Source organism: Macrobrachium nipponense, chromosome 13, assembly GCF_015104395.2.
Source record: "Macrobrachium nipponense isolate FS-2020 chromosome 13, ASM1510439v2, whole genome shotgun sequence".
NCBI lineage: Eukaryota > Metazoa > Arthropoda > Malacostraca > Decapoda > Palaemonidae > Macrobrachium > Macrobrachium nipponense.
Window position 1 is genome coordinate 85540428 of NC_087206.1, and position 17500 is coordinate 85557927.

The 17500-nt window shown below is 34.7% G+C and overlaps 1 protein-coding gene across 2 annotated transcripts in view; it reads right to left on the reverse strand.

The window, feature by feature from the left end:
* Positions 1–12282, reverse strand: part of LOC135225163 (uncharacterized) — a 248667-nt gene extending 236385 nt beyond the window's left edge. For both annotated transcript variants that reach the window (XM_064264399.1, XM_064264398.1), the window contains exons 1-2: positions 12121–12282; positions 7399–7708 (exon numbers count right to left, since the gene is read on the reverse strand). In XM_064264399.1, the coding sequence (XP_064120469.1) occupies positions 7399–7708; positions 12121–12237 (427 nt within the window). In that variant the 5' untranslated portion in view covers positions 12238–12282. The remainder of the gene's footprint in view (positions 1–7398; positions 7709–12120) is intronic.
* Between the last annotated feature and the right edge of the window lie 5218 nt (positions 12283–17500).

Below are 17500 nucleotides of genomic sequence, written 5' to 3' on the forward strand. Positions count from 1 at the left end.
ACCCTTGTGGTTTTGCGACAAGCTATCGAATTCAATGTACAACTGCCTCGCTTGGACTTGTCAAATATCTTATTCAGATTTCACATTAAATAACAGACGGAAATATTATAAATTAGCACTGACATACAATACACGCGCGCACACACACACACACACGCACACACACACACACACACACACACACACACACACATATATATATATATATATATAATATATATATATATATATATATATATATATATATATATATATATATATATATATATATATATATATATATATATATATATATATATATAATATATATATATATATATATATATATATATATATATATATATATATATACATATATATATATATACATATATATATATATATATATATATATATATATATATATATATATATATATATATATATATATATTGTTACATTTATTGACCGCCTCGTCTTCCCAGCAGTATTTAATTAATTGTATGTATGAATGAGCAGCCATGTTTTCTCCTAAAATAACTGATTTTGGGAGAGAACACGCGGTAGGAAGGGGGGAAAGGAATTTCCGGTCAGACAAAAGCTTAGGGTAGGATGGGCAAGTCACGAGAGTAGCTAGGCCTCGATATGGGTTTTAGGGCCCCCTACAATAAAACCTCTTTCCTTCCAAATTTATTGGTTTTTGTTTACCACTTCTCAGGCAGTGCCCGAGGCGGTGTATGAAATCCCCGCGGTTCCAAGACACCCAGCATCTTTCTCAGTCAAAAGCGACTCCTAAATCAACGCGGACGCGCCTCTTCTCCTCCTCTGACGGGACGTCAGCCCTCTGTCCAAACGCTGGTGGGACTATCTTCAGAGCACGACACATGTCCAAGCCTCGAGTAATTAAGGTACGTCTAGAAAGTGTAAACTCCAAACCAGCTCTTTTTCTCCAAGACGACTCTTGCTAATTTCATTTTCAATTCTCCCTTGTATCCCTCTTACATCAAAAGCCCTTTGTCCTCATCGGGCCATGTGCATCCCCTCGTGACTTGTTAAAGATTAAGTCTTCAGTGCATACCTCAGTTAAACACTAGAGTTCCTTTTCCCCAGTGTTAGAGAAACTGAATAATCGTAACTTGAGCAAGAAGTCCTTTTTTTTATCTTGCCTAATCTGGGATCTTTTCCAGATTCCCTGAGTCACGTGTCCAAGTCTTCGTTCCAGCAAGTGTTGCATTACCGCAAGATTTTGAAAACCAGCTTTTACGTGAATCTCATTTTAAGCCAACTATCATCCCCATCCCCTTATGAGAGATAATATTAGTCCCCAGGTGGACAAGCTGCATTTACTCTTTCTCTAGGCCAGTAAACGGCCTCTTGTAAATAAATATATGTAAAGTAATTAGCTGAGTTTTTCGGGGACCTTTTCCTCTAGAGTAAATTAACACTATAAATCCTTTTAAGGTAAGTTCAATTAATTTATTCTGCATTTTCCCTCAAATATTTTCGTTTACGTATTTGAGCCCCTTCAGGCCAGGGCTTAAAACGTAACAATATATATATATATATATATATATATATATATATATATATATATATATATATATATATATATACAGAGAGAGAGAGCGAGAGATGGAGAGAGAGAGAGAGAGAGAGAGAGAGAGAGAGAGAGAGAGAGAGTGTGTTTTAATCATTCCCTTCATTAATGAACCAATTTATGACACAATTTCCAGATTCACCAAATGAATTCAGCTTAACATTTCTGCAAATGACAAGTCTGCACAATTATACGAATGGCTGAATTCATCCGCAATTCAACAGTAATTTGTATATAATGGGCAACTGTTTCGTGTAATTAAAAAAAAATATTTTAGTTAATTGGCACACGTGATAGTAATGTCATTGCCGAGCGGCCAATATAAAGATACTCTAATAAAACAGCTAATGACAAATTTGGAGAAAATGAAAGGATAATTAAATTTTCTTTGCATAAAAGACACGTTGTTTTGAAAATGGGAAAAAAGGGTACTTTGAGTAATTACCTTCGCAAATTCCTCATGAAACAGGAAAGCGAATTTTCCCCGCGAGTCAGTCTGGCAAACCAGAATTGATTAGCGTAGCAACCCCATCGACATGTCGGCAACTTATCGCATACATACTAACACGCTGGAATCAATTCAACGACAGTAAATTTGTTTGTATGGTGTTTTCAAGTTGCAAGGAACCAGTGGTTATTCAGCAACGGGACCAACGGCTTTACGCGACTTCCGAACCACGTCGAGAGTGAACTTCTATCACCAGAAATACATATCTCTCACTCCTCAATGGAATGACCGAGGATCGAACTCGCGGCCACCGAGGTGGCAGGTCACGCCACTGAGGCGCTCAGCGACAGTCTATTGAATGGCACCTTCGGGCAAATGGTAGCTGTTTTATCAGGATTTTTTTTTGTCTAAGCTTCAAAGTTATACTGTACCGCCTGATGTAAACTAATATAAATATAGTCTCTTAAAGTTATGATTTGCAAAGGGGTTGTAAAGCCAAAATGATTAACACAAATGAAAATATATTTTGGGTGACCAAAGGTTACAGAGGTGGAAAAGATAAAAACAAATTAGAACATTTATAATGCCTGTATGCTACAGGAACTGAACCATACATGTATGGCATTAAATTGGTCTAACTTCCATAAGGGTTCGCTAAATTGGCCGGGGTTGATATTTTATTGAAGAAATGTTACTTAGTTTAAACTTACATTTTCCCAAACTCTTCAACTCTCGCATATAACTACCATCTACTTTGAAGATTTCTTTATCATTCTGGTATGAAATCTCGAAAACACCATTTTACATTTTTTGCCAATGTATTTTTATAGCAATGTTTTTCATTGTACATTTAAATTTATTATTTTATATTAAGTAATTTTCATGTACAATTTATATATATTTTTCAATGTATTTTCCACTGTAATTTAATATAATTTTATATCAATGTATTTTTATTGTACATTAATATATTTTTATATCAATGTATTTATATTGTACAATTTAAATATTTTTATTATCATGTTATTTTCATTGACATTTAATATATTGTATATCATGTATTTTTTCACTTGTTACATTTATTTAATTAATTTTATTTTTATCAATGTATTTTTATTGTTCACAATTTATATTTTTTATTTTTAATCAATTGTAATTTTCATTGTACATTTAAATATTTTATTTTTTTTATCATATGTATTTTCAATTGTCATTTAATATATTATTATATTTTCAATGTATTTTCCTTGTACATTTTAATTTAATTATTTTTTTTATATCATTGTATTTTCATTGTACATTTAATATATTTTTATATCAATGTATTTTCATTGTACATTTAATATATTTTTATATCAATGTATTTTCATTGTACATTTAATATATTTTATACCGCAGAGAAAAAAAAACAGATTCACATCCAGGCCTACGCACATTCATATTCACAATCTCCAGCTCCATCCCGGAATCGATTCTACGGGGAAGGGAGGAAGGGGGGGGGGGGGGGTGGAAGGGACTGTGGAGTAAACGCACTGAAATGCAACCGCATCCTCCAATTCGGCGAATTCTTCAAATTCATTAACACCCGAGCAAGGAAAAATGAATAATTCCCTCTCGGTTATTCATTCACAGTTACACCTCATCCAGTTCCCTAATGAAAGGGAAACAAGAGAAAGGGATGATAATAATAGCCTGGAGGTAGGAGGAGGAGGAGGAGGGGAGGAGGAGGAGGAGGAAGGGTTGTGACGTAGCCCTCCCTCCCAGGTTGTTTGTGTCTCCTCCAGACGAAGCCGCCACTATAACAATCGTCCTCATTATCCTCCCGAAATGAGGATAGGTGCAATTCCGGTTCAATTTCGGCCTCAATTCCCAGCCAATTGAGGACAATGCCGCCACCAAGCCAATAGCTATGTTTAGCTGTGTCTTTTTTTTTTATCTTTATGTTTTTTTTTCTCTCTCTCTATGTAACTTCGATTTCCAAGCAGTTCACGGGATGGGACAATGAGGAAGGAGGCCAAATGCAAATTAACAGTAAAAAAGGTTTTAACAGCGTTAACAGGAGGAAAACATCGCAGTCGCATTTTGAAACAGCTGTTAGGAGAGGGTGGAAAGTAAGATGGAAGGAATAATATGGACGGAGGTACAGTAAGAGGTATGAAAGTGGTTGCAGCTAGGCGGCGAAGGGGGCTGCGAAGAACCTTCTGTGACGCCTACAGCACACCGCATGAGGTACACTGACGGCACTAACCCCCTACGGGATTTTCTCTGTAAATCTTTCATCAAAAGAGTAAGGAAGACAGAGAGCTCTTCAGCGTCTTAGAAAGTTAAATGTAGGGAAAGGTCATTTTTCCTATAAATCTAAATTTCTAGACACAATGCCAAGTTTAAATGGGATACAGTCAGCACAGGGTCCGACCTGTTCAACAAGCTTCTCTCCTTTTGACAAACAGGGGATAAACTGATAAGGGGAGTTATGCCTTCATCTAAGACACACGAGTAAGTACAACTTGTTTACCTTTCTGGGGAGGGTAAATCAGAACTGAGGTGATCTACGAATAAATACGTAGCATAAAATCAAGAACCTTCGGTACGCCTCTCTTTACTTCGTGAGAAGATTAGGAAAATAAAATTATTTCCTTATGTTTAGGAAAATATAATAATCCTTTATAATTAAGAAAATAATTTTTTTTGTTGGGAATATAATTTTCTTATGATTAGGAAAATAAAATAATTTCCTTATGATCAGGAAAATAAAATAATTTCCTTATTATTGCGAAAATAAAAAAAAATTATGATTAGGAAAATAATATTTCCTTATGATCAGGAAAAATAAATAATTTCCTTATTGATTAGAAAAAAGAAATCGGTTCCTCATGATTAAAAAACTAAAATAATTTCCTCATGATCAGGAAAAAGAAATACTTTCCTTTCTGATTAGAAAAAAGAAATCAATTCTTTACGATTAAGAAACTATAAACAATTTCCTTATAGTTAGGAAGATACAATAATTTCCTTGTGATTAGGGAAATTGAAAAATGTCCTCACGATTGAGGAACAGAAACAACATTCTTGTTCCATCTAGCTGGAATGAGGAAAAAATTATTCTGAAGGTGTATTTTGAAAGGCGAGAAATTTTTTTACACTTAAGAGGAAAAACGAAATCATACAACTAAACCTTTTAAGCATATTAAAAAAAATCATTTTCACAAGAAGGAAAAGTAATATAAAAACTCCACACCTGTTATGAAGAATGGAGATAAAGCTAATTTGTTTTTATAAAAAGTAGAACAAAATATTGTTTACAATAACTAAATAATATTTATTTGTTCCTATAACAACTATAACTGGAACAAGTATAATCTTCTTTGACACGTCGATGTGTTTGTTTATGAAAGAATGCGGAATAAATTCAATGAAAGATAAAATTCCATATCAAAACGAAATAATTTTCCCATCAAGGGAAAAGAAATTGAAAAATTTCACCATTTCCACTTTCACACAAAAAATCATCTTTTCACATCACAAGCTCCTTTACTTTCAAGAGAACAGAAAATAAAATGGAAAAAATAGCATGAAAGGAGACAAGCGGACAAAAAAGAAACTCTTACAGTATACAAAAAACGACAAAAATGGAAACTGTTTCTCATTTGAAAGAGGAAAAGAAACTTAATGGAAGCTTTCGTTTGCATTAGAGGAATGACTTCACTGACTGACACAGCGACCAGGCATCACAGAAAGTTGAATGACTTCTTTCAGAAAAGCAAAAGGCTAAATTAACATTTTCCTTATGAAGGCAAAAAAAAAATTTTTTCGTCATAGGAGACTATTCTCTTCCATTACTACTCACGAATATCTGGTTTTTCGTCTTTATTCGAAATGGAAATTAAATAAATTTTCGTTTACATTAATTTAGAATAACCTATAATATATATATATATATATATATATATATATATATATATATATATATAATATATATATATATATATATTATAGGTTATTCTAAATTAATGTCATTTGACTGAACGAAAATTTATTTAATTTCCATTTTGAATATATATATATATATATATATATATATATATATATATATATATATATATATATATATATATATATATATATATATATACACATACTCGTATACACAAGCACAAACATACATACGTATGTATGCCTATATATAATATATGTGTAAACTAGTATGTATGCGTATATATATACATAAAATACACACACATATACAAATGCACATTTAAATAGCCTGAAATTCATACATTCTCGTCAAAATCATAGCATTGTATTTCCATTCATATTGGTTTACGAAAATGTTCATACTATACTTAATCGAAACTATAATGACAATTTTCAACCCAATAATTCCTATGTTGATGAATCTATCAACTGACATAAATGACTCTATATGACCCCATAGCAACCTATTATAGCTGCTGCTCCGTCGACAAGTGCAACATCAAGCATTATTTGTATCTTTTTATCTTGATCCTATTCAAGTTCTACGACTGAATTACTTCTCATTTTTCGACTTTTAAGATTTTTGCTTCCAGAGGACTAAAATGAATACGAACGTGTCTTCTAAACCAGTATTTGAATTTTGTTGAAACAATTTATTAAATATTTTATTTGGCGTTTGGGTATTCAAACTTAAAGATAATTCTGAAAATACAAAAAAAAAGTTATTTAGAAATGTCAAAATTGATGACGAAAACGTCCATAAGAAGAAGAAAAAAAAGTTATTTAGAAATGTCAAAATTAATGACGTAAACGACCAGAAGAAGAAGAAAAAAAGTTATTTATATATGTCAAAATTAATGACGAAAACGACCATAAGAAGAAGAAGAAGAAGAAGAAGAAGAAGAAGAAGAAGAAGAAGAATAAAAAAAGTTTTTTATAAATGTCAAAATTAATGACGAAAACGACCATAAGAAGAAGAAGAAGAAAAGAAGAAGAAGAAGAAGAAGAAGAAGAGAAAAAAAGTTTTTATAAATGTCAAAATTAATGACGAAAACGACCATAAGGAAAGAAGGGAAAAGAAGATAGAAGAAGAAGAAAAAAAGTTTTTATAAATGTCAAAATTAATGACGAAAACGACCATAAGAAGAAGGAGGAGAAGAAGAAGAAGAAGAAGAAGAAGAAGAAGAAGAAGAAGAAGAAATAAGTTATTTAGAAATGTCAAAATTAATGACGCAAATGACCAGAAGAAGAAGAAGAAAAAAAGTTTTTAGAAATATCAAAATTAATGACGCAAATGACCAGAAGAAGAAGAAGAAAAAAAGTTTTTAGAAATGTCATAATTGATGACGAAAACGACCATAAGAGGAAGAAGAAGAAGAAGAAATAAAAAAAAACTCACCCAGGGTTATGATGCTGATGTGCTTCCACCCGAAATGACCAAGGGCGGTAAAAACGCCTCGGGCCATCTGCCGCGCCGTAGGCGTTACCATGGCAACGTGACTCCCCGTCGCCGCTGACGACAACTCCTTGGCCTTCGCTCTACTGTTGTCCTTGGAGTCCGAATCCGTGACCTGCCCGGTTTTGGTGGAGGATGTGGTGGTGGTGGTGGAAGTAGGGGGGGAGTTCGGGTCCCCTGGTTTCTCCAAAACGGTCTCGTCGGAGCTGTCGTTCTTTTCGTCACTTTCCGCGCTGCTCGAGATTCTTGGAATCTGGGGAGCGACAAATAGAATAGAATGTAGAATTTTGGCCAAAGGCAGAGTGCTGGGACTTATGAAGTCATTCAGCGCTGAAAGGGAAATTGAGAGTAGAAAGGTCTGAAAGGGGTCATAGGAGGAAAAACCTCAAAGCAGTTGCACTGTGAATTAATTGTTGGGAGAGGGTGGATAGCAAGATGGAAGAAAGAGAATATGAATGGAAGTGCAGTAAAAGGAATGGAAAGGGGTTGCAGCTAGGAGCCGAAGGGATCACGCAAAGACCCTTAAGCAATGCCTACAGTTGGGGTGGGGGCTAAATCAAATGAACATTTTACGTAAGCTAGGCACTCCAGAGAGAGAGAGAGAGAGAGAGAGAGAGAGAGAGAGAGAGAGAGAGAGAGATCTTTATACTCTTGGATCTAGCGAGGTTTAGTTTGTTTCACTCTAAAAGACTTCCTGATCTGACTTGAATAGATCCCCATAATACGGTCTTCAATTGCCCACCCCTAAGTTACCTCAACTGCATACCCAGAATTTGATCTGTCAAGCACCACATGATTTTATTTAAATGTATGCCAAATTTCAGTAATCTGGTCTGTATAATATCAACTTATAAGCTAATCTAACTCGATACCAATTAACAAGTAGTGTCTGAAAGTAGCATGTCCTTCGCATCTCTTGTATGGTGTAAAGTGCTCCGATAAAATGGGAGGATCGAGCTTAAACGAAACCTACTGTTTCAGCAATACTGATATGGAATAAAAAAAATTATGGTGCATTCTCGTAAGAATACTTGAAAAGCAAAGGAACGCTTTTTCAAATTATTCAGGAAATACTGCACTTTTCAGTGAACCAAAGCACTTTTCAATGAACAAAAAGGACTTTGTTTTTCTTAAAACATACAATTAATATTGAAAAAAAATTGGGGGTTACTAATACATTAACATACTGGACAACCTTAAGTTCCGTTTTGAAAGGCATTAATGATGAAAAATCAAGCTGTATCCTATTTTTTAGGGATACCATTTCAAAAGATCATTTTAATAATTTTTTTCTTCATAAATATGGAAAGGTGAGTTTTTTTTTAGATAGGTCAAATTAAAGATTTCTCTGACGAGTAAATTTTATATCAATAGTTAAATATATTTTAAAAGTAAATTAAACTTTCCAAATCTGTTGATACTGGAACGATATAAGAAAATCCAAACGAACTGCCTTTACGTTGAAGTAATAATAATAATAATATTATTATTAGTAATATTATCATTAACTATATCTTCCTAGAATAATGTGACATTCAGAAATCGGTAACTATCTTTTCCCAAAATTTCCTGACATTCAGAAATCTTTAATTATTATCTCTTCCCACAATACTCCGTTATTCAAAATCTTTAGTTATCTCTTCCCAGATTTCCTGACATTCAGAAATCTTTTAGTATCTCTTACCAAAGTAATTGCCATTCAAAAGCTTTAGTTATCTCTTCCCAGATTTTCTGACATTCAGAAATCTTTAACTATTTCTTCCCAGAGTAACTGCCATTCAAAAATCTTTAACTATCTCTTCCCAGACAGAAATCTTTAACTATTTCTTCCCAGAGCAACTGCCATTCAAAAATCTATAGTTATCTCTTCCCAGACAGAAATCTTTAACGATTTCTTCCCTCAGTAACTTCCATTCAAAAATCTTTAACTATCTCTTCCCAGACAGAAATCTTTAACGATTTCTTCCCAGAGTAACTATTATTCAAAATCTTTAGTCATCTCTTCCCAGACAGAAACCTTTAACCATTTCTTCCCAGAGTAACTGCCATTTAAAAATCTTTAACTATTTCTTCCCAGAGTAACTGTTATTTAAAATCTTTAGTCATCTCTTCCCAGACAGAAACCTTTAACCATTTCTTCCCAGAGTAACTGCCATTTAAAAAACTTTAACTATTTCTTCCCAGAGTAACTGTTATTTAAAATCTTTAGTCATCTCTTCCCAGACAGAAATCTTCAACTTTTTCTTCCTAGAGTAACTACCATTCAGAATCTTTAACTATCTCTTCCCAAACAGAAATCTTGAACCATGTCTTGCCAGAATGCGCTGACACTCAGAAATCTTTTACTTTCTCACCCTAACGTACTCTGACATTCAGCAAAAAAAAAAAAAAAACAAAAAAAAAAAAAAAAAAAAAAAAAAAAAAAAAAAAAAAAAAAAAAGAGGGCTTATTGTGGCGACCAAAATCCCCAAAAAGTATTTTATTTAGATTAGCGAAATGTCAATTTCATTGCCATAACCAGACGTCCAATTGAATTAAGCATACTGTGCGCTAATTTCAAATCTAACTAGCGAACGGGTACCAATGAAATTTCGATAAATTAAACATTGCTTTGGCTTCGCTCGCTTGATCAATTGAAACCGTCTGTTTTCCTCTTTTTTTTCTTTAATACTTTATTCCGATGGTTTTATCGAGGTCCCAACAATATTTTTTATACTAATAATATATATATATATATATATATATATATATATATATATATATATATATATATATATATATATATATATATATATATATATATATATATATATATATATACACATAATACAGGTAGATAGAATATACAATTTAGGCAAAAGGCTAAGCACTGGGACCTATGAGGTCATTCAGCGTTGAAAAGAAAATTGAGAGTAGGAGGTTTAAAAGGTGTAACAGGAGGAAAACCTCAAAGCAGTCGCAACATGACGCAATTGTTAGTAGAGGGTGAAAAGTAAGATGGAAGAATGAATACGAATGGAGGTACAGTAAAAGGGATGAAAGGAGTTGCAACTACGGGCCGAAGAGACGCTGCATAGAACCTTAAGTACTGTAATGCCCTACAGCGAAAAAAAGGCATTGGAGTGGTTGGACAGCAAAATACATAGATCCAGAAAGTGCAAGGCTATAGAGGTGGAAATGGCAGACAACCCCACAGCTGCACTCAGCATAAATAAATAGACGGTTGGGCAGACATATTGAAAATATGAGAAAATCCAAACGAACTGCCTTTACGTTGATGTAATATTGTTATTATTATATTAGTAGTAGTATTGTTATCATTAACCATATCTTCCTAGAATAATGTGACATTCAGAAATCGGTAACTATCTCTTTCCAAAATTTCCTGACATTTAGCACTTCGTTATTCAGAAGTTTTTAGTTATCTCTTCTCAGAATATCCTGACATTCAGAAATCTAACTATCTCCGCCCAGAGTAACTGTCATTCAAAATCTATAGTTATCTCTTCACAGACAGAAATCTTTAACTATTTCTTCCTATTGTAACTACCATTCAAAAATCTTATCTCTTCCCAGACAGAAATCTTTAACCATTTCTTCCCAGAGTAAGTGCCATTCAAAAATCTTTAACTATCTCTTCCCAGACAGAAATCTTTAACTATTTATTCACAGAGTAACTGCCATTCAAAAATCTTTAATTATCTCTTCCCAGACAGAAATCTTTAACTATTTCTTCCCAGAGTAACTGCCATTCAAAAATCTTTAACTATCTCTTCCCAGATAGAAATCTTGAACCATCGCTTGCCAGAATTTCCTGGGCAGACATATTGAGGAAAGGTAGCAGAAACAGAGGCAAAGTAAAAGGCTAGAAAGAGGGCCCACCTAGAGATCGAAGAGTCGCTGCAAACGACGTTTAGTAATGCATACAATGCACCTCATGAGGTTCACTGACACCCCCTGAAGGGGGGGGGGGGGGGGGGGGAGGGGGGGGGGGGGGGGGGAGGGGGGGGGGGGAGGTGCGGGGACAAGAACTGATGGCTGAACCATTGTACAGAGAGGGGTTTAAGCTACCGCTGTTTTATAACAATATTTCTTTAAGCAATCGAAGTGATCTAGACCCAGAAGGAAAACCGAATGTTGCTGATTGCAGTTAATGGCAAAGGCAGTAACACAGCGTGGGAATCCGACTATAGCCCGCTATAATATTATAGTATATATATTTTTAAATGCAAAACCTCAGCCGTAAGGAGCTAATGAAGCATTCTCCGTCCTGCGTGCCGGAAGTTTAATTAAGCAATGGAATCAGGATTTTGGGACACAGCCAATAGCAGACGAATTTCGAAGGAAAAGTCTACGACGAATCTTGTCAAAGAAATACTGTAGCAAACAAATGCAATATTGATTAAAAAAACTACTCATAGTAGCAGGAGGTTTGAAATGGAAAAACAAATCCACACACACACACACACACATTATATATATATATATAATATATTATATGAATCTCTACAGACAACTTTCTTGAATCTGTTCCCGAACAGACTCCAGAAGGCTCTCTGTAGATTTAATTTTCAATATATTTGTACCCATACATTAATGAGGATCTGTTTCTCCAATCCAAAGGCAAAACTGATCAACATTATAAGAATATATCACTACACTTACCTCTAAGCAGGACCAGGGAAGAAAAAGCTTGCCATATTTTTCGGCCAGATGGCTCATGACCCGACAAAGGCTGGGTTCCACTCCACCAATGAGAGCGTGAGTTGTGGGTGACGTCATCTGAGTCAACAGGTACTCCACCCCGTGTCGTTCATTACAGGAAAAATCTGAAAAAGAAAAAAATTACGGTTTTTGCAGAAAGACTGAATCACATTTACGCTTCGGGTTCAGAAAGTAATGACGATAAAACACACAAAATGTTATTAAAACTTAGAGCCATTCTTGAAATGTGCTACATTAGTGTAATGATGGAAATATAAACAGGGTGTCCATGAACAATATCAAAAAGCGCAGCGATGATGATAATAGTACTACTAATAATAATAACAATAATAATATTGATAATAATAATAATAATGACTACATAAACAGAGTAATTATGCTTTATGAGAACGGCCACTGTTCTAGAAAAATTTTTAGCAAAATTATGATAAACAAAAATAATAAATATACTTCTGTTAATCGAATGTTTATCTTTTTCTTCTTTTTAGTTTTCTATAAAAGAAAATCATTGAGATGTCTTTATCCTCTGGACTTTTTTTCCGTCCGCCCTCAAATCTAAAAAAAAAACACTACTGAGGTAAGAGGACTGATAACTGTTATGTTCATCGTCCACCCTCCAATCATCATATATAATAAATTGTACCCCTCTAATCTCGGTAGTTTTTATTTGGTTTTAGGTTAAAGTTAGCCTTGATCGTGCCAACAACACAGGCCACCACTAGGCCGCTAAAGTTTCATGAGCCGTGGCTGAGTTTCATACAGCATTATAAGCTGTACAGAAAACTCGATTGTGCCGAAGATACTTCTGTGCATTTATGACTTGCTATTATAAATTAAGCTGAAATCATCCTACATAATCTAGCAATACTATAGAGGAGAAATTTAAATTAAGAATATCTTAGTTTTACCAGACCACTGAGCTGATTAACAGCTCTCCTAGGGCTGGCCCGAAGGATTAGATATTTTTACGTGACCAGGAATCAATTGATTACCTAGCAACGGGACCTACAGCTTATTGTGGAATCCGAACCACATTATATCGAGAAAGGTATTTCTATCACCAGAAATAAATTTCTCTGGTTCCGCGTTGGCCGGGCCGAGAATCGAACTCGGACCACCGAATTAGCAGCCGAGTGCGAAGTCCACTCAGCCAACGTGGGACTACTATAGGAGAGAGAGAGAGAGAGAGAGAGAGAGAGAAACGCTCTAACTCGCCCGAGAGCGTCAAGGCATGCCATATTGCACTACGGCGGAGATCTGCGTGATCTTTTGTCATGCAAATGGGAACATTGCAAAATCGTTTCCGCTCTGCATGGCGAAATGCGGCTCTCGCTCACAAAGGCCCACCAGCCGCCATGTTGTCCTGTCGACAGGTATTTCTACTCTACTTTAACAGTTAAGTGCATTTATTTTTAAATACATACATACATACATACATATATATATATATATATATATATATATATATATATATATATATATATATATATATTTAATTCGTATGCCCTTAGTTATATTCTCGTAATGGGTTGGGCTTTCGAATTTTCATTCATCACACACAGAAACACCGATAAATTTTTAATATATATATATACATAAAAAAAACAGAATTAACAAAAACGTAAAAATCGACATCTCTTTCCGTATGGCGTTGAGAAGCCTTTCTATCAGCCTGTCAATAACTACAAGTTATTAAACAGTAAATGCCTGCAATGATACACGACTAAAAGTTATAATGTCCCGTTTAATCTATAAAACTCAAATCTATTTGTAAACTTTTCCTTTGAGAGAGAGAGAGAGGAGAGAGAGAGAGAGAGAGAGAGAGAGAGAGAGAGAGAGAGAGAGAGAAATTGGTTACGCAGCCTTGAGCATATACATACATACAATTTATATACTATATATATATATATATATATATATATAATATATACATATATTATATATATATATATATATATATATATATATATATATATCTATATATATATATATATATATATATATAAAATATATAGATAGATAGATAGATAGATGAGTACTGTATATTCCCTTTTATGGACATAGCTGAAAAAGAAAATTGATTTTTACTAGACAATCCCTAAAATGTGATAATTTTACAACGCATCTCGTACACCCCCCCTCTCTCTCTCTCTCTCTCTCTCTCTCTCTCTCTCTCTCTCTCTCTCTCTCTCTCTCAGACATGTACGCTTGATCTCCGTGCTAATGAACAAGTTTAACCATTCATACAGATGATGAATATGTAGATTGGAGAGGTGACCTCCATCTCTCTCTCTCTCTCTCTCTCTCTCTCTCTCTCTCTCTCTCTCTCTCTCTCCACGCATCAATGCAGGGATTTGTATTCCACCAGATACAATCGCCCCCAAAGACGTCTGGGCTGAAGACATCTCCATCATGATTTGAACTGAAGCGCCTATATGACGAAGGGACCCCAACCCCCACAAGCAAACCCTACTGCCTCAGGAGGTCGTTTATGTAAGTGCAAAGCCTATGAAGCCTTGGTTCACCTTCCCTATGAAAGCCTTGATTCGATTCATGTTACGCAGGAATATCTGAATGTGGTCCGCTTATTTAGTGAAAGGTTTTGAATCTAATTCACTCTCCAGCATAGCGTTCAAGTATGATAACTTTTTTTGCCGTTTTCCTAAATTCTGGATAGGACCCTGTCTACAATTCAAGAACGGGAGTGGTTCATTTTCCAAGTTAAAGATAAAGATGATTAATTTTCCAATGTAAATCTCAAGACGCGTTATTTTCCAATGTAAATCTAAATACGATTCATTTTCCTATGTATTTGCAAATACGATTCATTTTCTTATGTAAGTCTAAATACGTTTTATTTTCCAATGTAAGGCTACATATGATTCATTTTCCTACGTAAAGCTAAATACGATTCATTTTCCAATGTAGAGCTAAAGATTTTTCATTTTCCAATGTAAAGCTAAATATAATTTATTTTGCTATGCACAGATAAATACGATTTATTCTCCAATGCAAAGCTAAATACAATTTAATTATTAGTGTTAAACTACATACGATTAATTTTCCTATGTAAAACTGAATATGAGTAATCCTCGTATGTAAAAGTAAATGACTCATTTTCCAATAAACGGACTGATTTTTAGTTTTTTTTTTATGCAGTGCCTGTTATAATTCACTTTTAAATATAGCACCTGAATGTAGTTGACTTGTCATTGCAAACGAACATGGATAACTTTTCAGGCAACGTCAGAATACCATGCAATCGCTTCCAAATAAGAGCTAGACTTTGATAAGAGCTTTTAATGGAAATCTGAATGTATTTTACTTTCTTTATATGCAAAGCTGGAATGTGATTCACATTTTAATACAAAGCCTGACATTGATTCAACCTTTACAGCAAAGCCTGAATATGATTCATTTTCTGATGAAATTCAGAACATAATTAACTTTTTAATACAAGGCCTCAATATACTTAAATTTTCAATTAAAATTAGAATATAGTTCACTTTACCATCATGGTTCGAATATGATTCAGACAACTATCTCGAAAGCCTAAATATGAATAAACAAGTCTACAGAAAGAGAGTTCAGTTTTTTCTAAATCAAAATAAAGAAATAAACAGCAGCATAGCAACATGCTCCGTAATTTGAAACAAATGAACTGAAAGTACCTAAGAACGTGTTTTGGAATTCCAGCATCGAATCAAAAACGTGTTGTCGCATAATAAGTTGTAGGTAAAACCTACAGCTCAAGTCTAAGTGTCTCAGTTGTTGAGATGCATATAAAGTACAATTACTGCCGTATATGACGGTAAACATTTCCTTATTATATAATAAAAGTACATATGAATATATTGTAGGTTAGTGCCCTTCGAATGCACAAATAATGTAACGAGGTAGGTTGTATACATGCTTAATTACAGTCCAGCAATATATTCACTAATATAAATCTTATCTTTTATTTTGATATTTATAACATTCATCGTAAACCCTTATCTTTACTGGATATACTAGATATCTACATGCATCCACTTGACACTGCATCTCACAGCTAAAGGAATCCACATGACACTGCATCTCACAGCTAAAGATATCCACATGACACTGCACCTCACAGCTACACAAGCATTTGACACTAAATCTCACAGATACAGGAATCCTCTTGACAATGCATCTCACAGCTAAAGGAATCCACATGACACTGCACCTTACAGCTACAAGCATCTACTTGACACTGCATCTCCAAGTTGCAGACATCCACTTGACACTGCATCTCACTACTACAAGAATCCACATGACACTGCATCTCACAGCTACAGGCATCCACTTGACACTGTATCTCGCAACTACAGACATCCACTTGACACTGCATCTCCCATCTACAGGCATCCACTTGACACTGCATCTTGCAACTACAAGCTTCCACTTGACACTGCATCTCACAGCTACAGGCATCCACTTGACACCACCTTACAACCACAGGCATCCACTTGGCACTGCATTTCATCGCAGCTACATGCATCCATTTGACACTGCAACCTCTTTACACTAGATCTAGTTTCACTGTTTTCGTGTTATTTCACCTACCCTCTATTCTATATGATAAATCTTTCCTGTAATTTTATCCATAAATTTTTAATCAAATAAGCATATTCAGTTAAATGCTCCTAAAAAATTATGTTTAATCATTTATATGATATATATCTACTCTGCTGTTTTTTGGTTACATGGAGAGAGAAGAACGAGAGAGAAGAGATTGAGAGAGAGAGAGAGAGAGAGAGAGAGAGAGAGAGAGAGAGAGAGAGAGAGAGGTGCACATCTCGCTTATTTTACACACACAAACACACACATAATATAAGGTGACAGATACGCAAAAAAATTATCTAAAAAAGGAGAAAGGTTAAATTTATAATTATCTAACTATTACATCTTTACTACATTAAATTTTTCCTAGAACTAATTCCAATACTTCTTCAACAGCCACGCAAGAGATCACGAATACACTGGTCGAAGATGTAAGTGAGAGAAATTCCAAATCCACGCATTCTCAATTCGATCACGTCTTCCGGGAGCGAATTTCGTAACTCGGAACGTATGACGGCAAGAAAAAAAGGAGGGGATGTGGTGACTTGGGGAAGGGGTAGGGGGTAGGGGGGTGGGTGGGGGGTGGGGGGCGTCATGCACCAGAATTATGGCCTATTCAACCTTGCCAAAAATGACAGGCGATTTTTGCCACAATAAATAATAAGCGAATATTACTCCACTCTTCTCCTGAAGAATGTGACGGCCCCGTTCAGCCATGGAAATTCAGTGGTAGCCC